Source organism: Ictalurus punctatus, chromosome 9, assembly GCF_001660625.3.
Source record: "Ictalurus punctatus breed USDA103 chromosome 9, Coco_2.0, whole genome shotgun sequence".
NCBI lineage: Eukaryota > Metazoa > Chordata > Actinopteri > Siluriformes > Ictaluridae > Ictalurus > Ictalurus punctatus.
In genome coordinates, this window is record NC_030424.2 from 20,916,929 (window position 1) to 20,927,500 (window position 10,572).

At 37.5% G+C, this 10,572-nt stretch overlaps 1 protein-coding gene across 6 annotated transcripts in view; it reads left to right on the forward strand.

Moving 5' to 3' along the window:
- cdin1 (CDAN1 interacting nuclease 1) overlaps positions 1–1,676 on the forward strand; it is a 66,979-nt gene extending 65,303 nt beyond the window's left edge. For 2 of the 6 annotated variants that reach the window (XM_053682599.1, XM_053682598.1), the window contains exon 9: positions 638–1,672. In XM_053682599.1, coding sequence (XP_053538574.1) covers positions 638–773 — 136 coding nt within the window. In that variant the 3' untranslated portion in view covers positions 774–1,672. Of the gene's footprint in view, positions 1–637 lie in introns of all 6 variants that reach the window. The other 4 variants (XM_047157774.2, XM_017477072.3, XM_017477071.3 and 1 more) reach the window with 4 other exon arrangements.
- The last annotated feature ends 8,896 nt before the right edge of the window (positions 1,677–10,572 follow it).

Consider the following 10,572-nt stretch of genomic DNA (forward strand, 5'->3'; position numbering starts at 1 on the left):
GTACTGTTTTGGAAATAAAAAGCTATAATTACCTGTGTGGGTTCTGGGCTGAATGTAGATATATGAAGTGACTAGCAAAATACTAAAAAAAAACTGTCAAGTTGGAATAAGAAAGGGATCAGAAAAAAGGTATCTGAAAACTGTCAGCTTTTCTCAGCAAGTGGGTGAGTGCTGTTATTTATAGCTCTCCAGAAGTGCAACATGAGCCAAGCCAAAATGGCTGCACTTTAAGTGTCCATGTGAATGAAACAGCTGGATTGTACTGCAACTGTACTGACAGATGCACGATTAGAGCGAGTCTGCTCCCTCCATTGTGGCCTCACTGTTTGCTGTGCTCACTGTGAGCGTTCTGTCTGAAGCACTCATTTCCAGCGTTGTTCTTCTTCAGTATTATTATTGTTGAATTCCATTGTAAAGGTTTGCATCGTCTGTCGATCTTATCAGATGACAGCTTTTGTTTTATACTCTTAGTCATGTTTCCTAAAGGGGTGGATCAAAAGCAAATATTTGGTGGTGTTTATTTTTTCCCTCCCATCACATGTGGGTTTTCATCATTTTACTGAACAAGCCAAGAAAATTCTTTTAAAGCAGCTATACTTGATTGCATGTAATTCTGAACTGAATTCATTATTTGCAGGTTTGGCCCGGGTCTGGTCATCTACTGGTATGGCTTTATAGCAGAACTGGACTGCCAGCGGGACCGAGGGATCCTTCTCAAAGACTGTTTCCCCTCAGACATCGTGACTCTGGGCCATAGCCCAGACCAGTGCTGACGCTATAGCTAAGGGTTATACTGAGGCTGAGGGAGTGTGGGGTCACAGGGCATTTGCTGGTGGACATGTGAATCCGGAAGTAATCTAGTTTTCCTGCTGCGCACAACTATTGGCAAACATCTGCCCTGAACTCCAGCTGAACTCCCAGGGTTCACAGTTGGAATCGTACCTCTGTTCAAAATCACGCCGGGGAGCCTGGAGTCCTGGACTGGACCTGGACCTCCTGGTCCTTCAGGAAGGAGGAGACCTCTTATCATAGCCCTTTTCCTCATCATTCTGCCCCTGCGCAAACTCGTGAGACCAGCACAGAGGTCATCCCCATTATCAACGTTTATGTTCTTCATTTTCTCTCTTTGTCTCTGATAAGGGTGTGGTCCCATTTGGAGCTCTGTGTGATGACCTTTCCTTCTGTTTTTTTTATTTGGGACATTTCACAGGTTTGCCAAGTGGTTTTGAGTAATGGTGATATTCAAGCTTTTGGTTTTTACCTTTTGTCTTTCACATGACTGTTAAACTTGCCTTAAAAACAAATAGACAATAAAGTCAAATAACCTGGAATTTGTGCTTAGTACTCTGTGGGAAAAAAAAATAGAAAGTCTGGTCAGGTTTATCAAGTAAGCCAAGGTTGATCAAATTTGTAAAGAAAAATTACTGTACATAGTTAAAACAAACAAGCCAAAAAAAAAAAACAATCTCCCTAGACTGTAGGGGAACACAGGTTGGCATTCCACGAGACTCCTTCTGCATGCTGTCTGGATGAAAGACGAGAGCGGGGCCTCGGAGCTGCAGTACCATGGTGAGATATGAGCGAGATCAAGAGCTTCCCCTCCCTGTACTCAGTGTTAATCAGGCCCAGACCTGTTATGACCTGCTCCTCTCAGGGAGGAGTGCAGCGGAGCTTTACCCATCCCTGACCCCCCCCCCCCCCCCACACACACACACACATACACACACACACCTCTCTCTCTCTCTCTCTCTCTCTCTCTCTCTCTCTCTACACCCCCACCCCCCTAATCCGCCCTTCAGAGCGTACAGCACTCCTCCGGCCCGTGTGGACCTCTACTCTACTTTTCAATGGCAATAAAGTGTTACATGATTTGTTACCCTTAAACCTCTAACCCTAATGCGCCCCTACTCCATTTAGGCCTCAAACACCGGGGGTCAGAGAAGGGTCACGGGGCGGCCATGATTTCCTCTGTCGGGCCCATTCCTCCAAACGGTACAAAACAACGGCCCCCCAGCGTCCAGTTAACGGAGCCTTATTGCGCGGCTATGGAATGCTTAGACATCACTTTACAGCGCCTTTTGGGCACAAAAAAACAGGTTTTTTTTTTTTGTTTTTTTTAAAGAGAGCAAAATGAAATGTGGAATAAAGAAGACAAAAAAATAGTAAACAGCGGTTTCAGTTCCTCTCAGCTTTCAAGCCTTCCTGCCATTGTTTTTCAAGATGGCTGTTGCACAAAGGAGGAGCTCGGGTCAACCGCTATAAATTAGTTTCTGCATACAATGCAAACCAAATAGTGCTTCTTTTTTTTTTTTTTTTTTTTTTTCTTTTTCTTTTCTTTTTTTTTTTTTTTCTTTTTTTTTTTACACTGTCACTACAAAGGAAGGTCAGAGATGAGACAAGGGTGCTGAGATTTCCATGATGCAATTGCAGGTTTCCAATAAATGATAAAGTACACTGCAACTTTATTTTTGTGTTTTTCCTAGGCAGCCTCTACTCTCCAGTTTTAGATTCATTGTTCTTGTCACAACAATCCCCCTGTTAAAGTGCTCGCCATATAAGGGCTGCCTCATGTTGTTGTTTGTGTCCAGCTGTTGTTTCACTGGGTTAAGTGGAAGTACCTTGCACGCATTTACACCACAGTCGTCAAGATCGTCATTTGTGAACAGTTTTTTTATTTAATATTTTTATATAAAGTGTTTCATGACCATATAAGTATTTATTTATACTGATTCTTAATTTCTTTGCCAGAAGCAACCTGCATATTCTGAGAATAGAAACTGCTGCTCTGTATCTTCAAGATCTTCTCATCAAATGAAAGACCATTCCTCCGTTGTGTTCTTGCAGCCAGACATCGAACAAATGCATGCGCGTATAAGCTTTATTCGGACAATATGCCAAAGAATGGCCATCCACAGAGGATTGCTCTTGCTTATTAATGTGGGAGAGAGGTTCACGTAATGGGCTACAGCAGCGCTCAGCATGCTCTCTCCATTACCGACTCTGGCCAAGCACGGAGACCGCTCAGCACCGCAGACTGGCCAAGACTCGTTGAAAAGCATGTTCTAGAAGCTCAGAGACAAAGTCATCGTGCTTATTTCTTTTTGACTTTATTTGTTTGAAAGCTGAGAATGTCGTATGACTCATGACACCAAATGCTTAACACACTGTTGAGAGAATTAAAACACACTTCTGGCAAAAAAAAAAAAAAAAATTAGTTTTTTTTTATAAAGATTATCTTTTTTTTTTCTTTTTTTAAATACTACATACATAAAGCATCCTGTGAGAATCTATTAATTCTATAACTGTGTCATTTGATAAAAGCAGTTACAGTTTCAATGTGAAACTAGAGTCTACTTTTTGTAAAGAAAAAAAAAAACCCCAGCAAAGTACAGCTTTAGAAAAATCAGAGGGAATAAAAGCTTGAAGACATCTTTCAGGAGAGAATAGATCCAGATTGTTATTACAATCAGATGGGATGTATGTGCAGGCACGAAATGGCATTTCAGCTGTTGTTTAACTTTGGCTGAGGTTGTAAGCACTCTGCACAGCTGTGTGCACTCCACCATTAACATATCTATCTTTCACTGCCACAGCAGGTGTGCGATCATGAGCTGCTGTAGATTTAGTTCGGATCCACTGGGCTACTCGCAGACAGGCAAAAATGATCTGAACTTCTTTAGTAACAATTAACTCTTATTCTGTGATCTGATTCCAGGGTTGGAGAGAATTGTGAGAGAGAATATCGTTACTCTCAGATTGCATTGCGACGTTCATATTAGGTACTGTTCGTCTTTCAATGTCCTTTTAGGTCGGAGTTTCATGCTATATGTTATGTGAATGTATTTTTTTTACTGGCCTGTGTTATCTTTCTGTGAGCTGGAAATATATTTGAACCTTTTATAGAGCATTTGCTGTTATTTAGAATACATACATATTTAACATTGCATTCTTTTTTTAGGTTTAGGGTCTACTTGAGGAATTTATTTACAATTGCACTCTGCTACCTCGAGCTGTCTGCTGCAGAAACAATTCCCACTTTGTATGAAGTCTGATCTTCTGCATGATGTAGGTAGTGAGTGAGGTTAAAAAAAAAAATTCCAAAGGTTGAGATGTGTATGGAAAACTTTTTTCCATATATGGAGGTCTTTTCTGTAAGAAAGTAGGTATAATATGCCTTTATGTTGAATATAAGGACACATTGTTCTCATAGCTCACCCTTTCAAACATTTGATTTGTTTGTTTTACAGTAACACCTCTGAGACATGAAGGGAAGCATCAAATAAAGGACCCTTTGTTTTAACCCTGGGGGCGGGGGAAGACTTTGGCAGGTGGGGGAGGTCGCAGTGCTGTACCTTCCTAAAGGTCATAGACCTGAGTGACTTTTGGACACTGGAAGGCAAGCAGGACATAGTATAACATTCAGAAAGATGCGTGACTCAAACACAGGGTTGGGAAAATATGATTCTCTAGTTGGTGAGGGAACTGAGGAAGAATATGATACAGGGAAAACAAACTGTGGCGCGCCCAAGCCGCAAGTTCACAATTGTGAGTGAGATCTCCTGATGAGAGCTGTCACTGCCTTGTTACTATGAAACAAATGTTCTTGGTTGATATTGATGCTGTGTTTGTGTCTGCATGTTTGCATGTGCCTGCACACTTAACCCTGGCTTTTTCCAAAACAGCCAGTGCTACCAATCCTGCTGATAGCACAGAGCTATCAGAACGCTGCAGGCTGCTCAGACAGACGTTCAAAAGTATTCTCATTTTTTTTCCACCTAAACAAGCCCAGTGGTCATTTATCATCATAAAATAAATCATATATTATACTCAACACAGAGATGAGAGAATGTAGAAATACATGTGGCCACTGCCTCGTTTTAGAAATCTTTAAGAAGGCAGATGTGATTAGTTATTTCATTAAATTGTTGCTAGTGGCAACATAATATTTTTTGTGTGGTGATGGCCAGGGGAGGATGGCATGCTTGGTTTGGAGGGGAACGAAGATGTAGGTGACGAGCCACCCGTCTGCTTTACGGACATTATTTTTGGGTTGTGCTCTGGTGAATAATTACATGTTCTACTGCAAGCCTTATCTTTTCCCATGAGCACTTTTAGTGGTATATTTTAACAAACCATTGGACCTGAAACCATTGGACCTGCTTAATAAAGTTCTGTCAACTGCATGATTATAGCAATGATGAAAAAATTGCTGCATTATAAATCCTTCACTAGCAAAGAAATCTGGTTAACTTGAATAAACGAAAGTTTTCAGCAGTTGGCAGTAGAAAGCATCTTTCTTTGATTATATGTTGGCTATGAGTTGTGTATATTATTTACATATTAATTCCTAGTGTTTTCACCAATCAAAATACATATGGGGGAAAAAAACTACGTATACGAGAAGTACTAAATTAACTTGAAATGAAATGTAAAAACAGACGATGCAAAGATTGCTTGAATTGTTCCTTATCAGAATTTCATAATGACCATAACTGATAACTGATTGTGTAAAACTGACCAGTAGGCCATAGAGAAAGCTATCGTTAAGATTTTCCATTAAACCAGTCCATTTTTATGATTACTTCCTGTCTCCAGGTGTGTCTGGTCTAGACACCCCACTCCTTCATTTTATCATTAGACTTACATTAATTACAGTCGTGTTTACAGATAAGATATGCGGCGTTACTAGTTAACGTGAGCTTATCTGAGTATTAATGATGGCTCGGGAAATGCACAGAGTTGAGAAAGCAGCTGCTGAATCTGTGATTCACTCTGTTTTTGCAGAATGGATGAGTCCTGATATGCTCCATACTTCTTGCCTGAACTCGTGAGCTGTCTTATGTCATAGTTTGGACATCTCTTGTTGCTATTTATTGCCATGAGCTGTCCGGATAGGCCAAAAAAAAAAAAAAAAAAAAAAAAGCTCTTGACACCAGCTATTGGTTTTCAACACCAGCATTCCCACCTGCTAACAGTGTGCCCACCTCTGTGCTGTTAAAACAGTGACACACAGCCCACTGTGCAGCTCTATACCTCTCTATACCTTTCTATACTCTTCTATACTCTTCTATTCTGTTCTATGCTGTTCTGTACTCTTCTATTCTGTTCTATACCTCTCTATACTCTTCTATTCTGTTCTATGCTGTTCTGTACTCTTCTATTCTGTTCTATACTGTTCTGTACTCTTCTATTCTGTTCTATACTGTTCTGTACTCTTCCATTTTGTTTTATATTGTTCTGTACTCTTCTGTTCTGTTCTATACCTCTCTACTCTTCTATACTGTTCTGTACTCTTCTATACTATTCTGTACCTCTCTATACTCTTCTGTACTCTTCGATACTCTTCTATACCTCTCTATACTTTTCTATACTCTTCTATACTGCTCTGTACTCTTCTATACTGTTCTGTACTGTTCTATATTTTTCTGTACTGTTCTATACTCCTCTATACAGTTCTATATTTTTCTGTACTGTTCTATATTTTTCTGTACTGTTTTATACTCTTCTATACAGTTCTATATTTTTCTGTACTGTTCTATACAGTTCTATATTTTTCTGTACTGTTCTATACAGTTCTATACAGTTCTATATTTTTCTGTACTGTTCTATACAGTTCTATACTGTTCTATATTTTTCTATACTGTTCTATATTTTTCTGTACTGTTCTATACAGTTCTATACTGTTCTATATTTTTCTATACTGTTCTATATTTTTCTGTACTGTTCTATACAGTTCTATACTGTTCTATATTTTTCTATACTGTTCTATATTTTTCTGTACTGTTCTATACAGTTCTATACTGTTCTATATTTTTCTATACTGTTCTATATTTTTCTGTACTGTTCTATACAGTTCTATACTGTTCTATATTTTTCTATACTGTTCTATATTTTTCTGTACTGTTCTATACAGTTCTATACTGTTCTGTTGTTTTCCTCTCGCTGAGCCTGGAGAAGGAGAAGTGCTCAGTTTCAGTCGGACTTTCTTACTTAAATCAAAACATTATCTGAGTGCTACTGCACCTTTTACCTTTTTAATAGAACTGTGGTGAACTATGGGAAATTTTCAAAAGGCGTTATGGTGTATTATTCGTTTGTTTAATTATTTATTTATTCGTTCATTTATTCATTCTAGAGCTACATAAATCGATATAGATCAATACGCGCGTTTTCGTGCCCTTGTATTTTTTAGACTTTATCTCTGGGATTAAAGCTAGTTAAGGAGCTGTAAAGTCGACGAGCTTTTGTTTTCTTCTCGTTGAGCAGCAAAAATAAACTTTCGAAAAAACCTCGGACCGTCGGACTTCCTGCTAATTCCCACGTCGAGAGCTTTTTCCACAAGCTAAATAAACTGTGAGCCGCCATGAACTAGAGCAACAGCCTTTCCTCGAGGGCTTATATTAGGTTTGATTGTTTGTTTGTTTGTTTGTTTGTTTGTTTGTTTGTTTGTTTTGTTTTGTTTTACTATGACATGCAGTATTCTTATTGGTTTTAGTGTTAGCATTAAGTATTATTTTATAATGTGTTTATAACTATTATTATCTAATTATGTAATTATGTAATATCTTTACATAATTACTATTATCTAGTCATTATTCTTTATTGTCGTTGTTATATGTTATTAATTCGGCTAATTGTTTAGATAATGTATATTATTATTATTATTATTATTATTATTATTATTATTATTATTATTGTTGTTGTTGTCTTCATAATATCTTGTATGATATTTATTTCGTAATAATCACAATTAGCCTATTTTTATAATATTATTATTGTTGTTGTTGTTATTGTTGCTGTCCTTGCTATAGTAGTAGTAGTAGTAATAATAATAATAATAATAATAATAATAATAATAATAATAATAATAATAATAATAATAACGATTATGATGATGATGAAAAATTTCTACCTTTACTCTGTGGCTTTTGGGCTCTATGTGCTAGTCTAAATAAGGCAGAAGGTATGAGGCATGCTGCAGTTCCCGGCCTCTGTACATTATTTTGTTTGGGAAAAATCAGGAGTGTAGTGTAGTGTTCCCTGCCATCCGAGATGATAATGGTTACTGATCCCATTCTTTCAGTCATAATGTTCAAGTGGGCTGAGATTAATGACCAGCTCCTTACTGTAGCTCACTGCTGCCTGCTGCATGACTCACACTGGTGTTTCTAACCCAGGCCGAGAAATCGCTCTTCCACTCATATGAACATGTTTAACACTTCAATGTACAGCAAAACACTCCGTGGGAAAGAAGTCCCTTATTAACAATTTGCTGATTAATAATTAGGATACAGTTTTAACACCAGACAGTTTAAGTTGCTTAAAATGTTGTATAGATTATAAGCAGCATATGCAAAGACATGAAGTCAGTGAGATTTGCATTTGATGTTATTTACACACTAATATTTCACATTTTATTTGTTACTATAGACGAACAGGCAGCCTATTTTCTCGCTTATGTGCCTATATTAAAAGAAAAATAAGTATATAAACACGACGAAAGGCCTAATCACACCTAATACTGAACCGGAAAATCCTGACTAAATATGCAGTATGAAAGTACTGGTAGGAAAATCAGATGAAGAGGATTTGGGGTTTCTACCGATATTGTCTCAGGTACAAGGGGTTTTCTCAATCACATTAATATTTGAGCATGCAGATTCAGCCTTCGTTTCTAGACTGCCATTTAGCACAATGTTTTCTCACAATAATGAAGAAATGATGTTCAAATTGTGTCAAAATTGTTGGAAAACGGTGTGAAGTTGGGGTTCTCAGCATGCATACATTTCACACAGTTATATTCTCCTCCAGAAGGGGTCACCATAACGTTACTAAGTCTCTCTCTCTCTCTCTCTCTCTCTCTCTCTCTCTCTCTCTCTCTCTCTCTCTCTCTGCCAGTATTTACTCTTATTTACACTTCTTGTGAAATGTCTCACTTTGCAACCCCCTGAGCTTTCTGCAACATACTTCCGATCCTCTTGTTTTCAGATACATAAAAAAGTCACAATTTTAATTTAACTTCTAAAAAGCAACGTAGAAATGATCAACACGTTGTGTCTGTTAATTTCACATTATTATTGCAGGTTATTTCTCAGGATATTAACTAAAACTGGGATTATTTTCGCTTGTTGGATGTTGGCCGAGTTTGAAAAGGCAGTCAAAGAGCCACCCTAAGGAGTGCACCTAATGAGGGAATATCAGATAATTCCCTTAATCTGAGCTGATTGGAGAATGACGCTCATCATCCTCGAGGCTTCACTCAGCTCAGATCTGTTAAACTCAAACGCGCTTTATTTGCGTTCCAGGCTGACTGTTTCCTCTTGTGTTTTGAAGCGCTGACTGGCCCTTTCCCTCTCTCTTGGTCAGTGTTGAAGGTTTCAGCGACGCGGCTGAACTCAGGAGAAATTTCTCCATCTTGGGGCAGAGGAAAGGAGTCTCAGACTGCGTGATGAAATCGGGCTGAATTGAGAAAATAGCCTCACCAAAATCCTCACCATGAGCCTGCTAGTTATAAAGCTGATGATATGAAGCTGATGTTCAGCTACAGGAAATAATGTTATACCCCACAGTTTCAGTCTTCCCCCTATATCCGTCTGATCCTTTCCTATTAAAACAGCGTTTTACAAGTCTTAATACTGTAAACTAGAGATTCATGATATCTGAAATACAGAGGAAAAACCTGTAGCCTAGATATTTTGTTTACTGTCTCCTACCACGGTCATATTTTTGGTGCAAGTACAACAAAATAAACCTAAACATGTAAGTATAATAAAGAATATATGCTATAAATACTACTACTACTACTACTACTACTACTAATAATAATAATAATAATAATAATAATTATTATTATTATTATATAATAATAATAATAATAATAATAATAATAATAATAATAATAATAATAATAAATTATTATTGGTATTTTATTGTTATTGTTATTATTATAATGTAGGAATAGTAATAACAACAATAATAATAGCTGAAGTGTATTCGTAGCAAATTAAAGAATACGTTTTCCTTTTAATAATAATAATAATAATAATAATAATAATAATAATAATAATAATAATAGCTGAAGTGTATTCGTAGCAAATTAAAGAATACGTTTTTCCTTTGAATAATGATAATAATAATTACGCTTGTCTCGAAGCCTATACTATAAATTATTATTAAAACGTTAGCAACATTCCTGCAGGGAATAAATTGTTGACAATTAAAACACGCGCACACACACACACACACACACACACACACACACACACACACACACACACACGCTGCGCCTGCTTTGTGTGAAACTCATATTTTTGGAGCTTATTAGATCATTACAATAAGTGTTTATCTGCTGTCTCTCACTCATCTTTCATTTACACAAATCTCCCACTTTTTTACAGACTGATCAAATACTTCAGGTTGCTTTATAACCTATAATTCCGCCTTGAACTGGAACAAAATAAACAACAACAACCCAAGTCTACCATCGACTGCGAGACACAACACGGAAAAGCCATTTGAGCAAGTGGTGGACTGTGTGAGGAAAAGCTGAAATGATAGGAACCGAGCTGATTG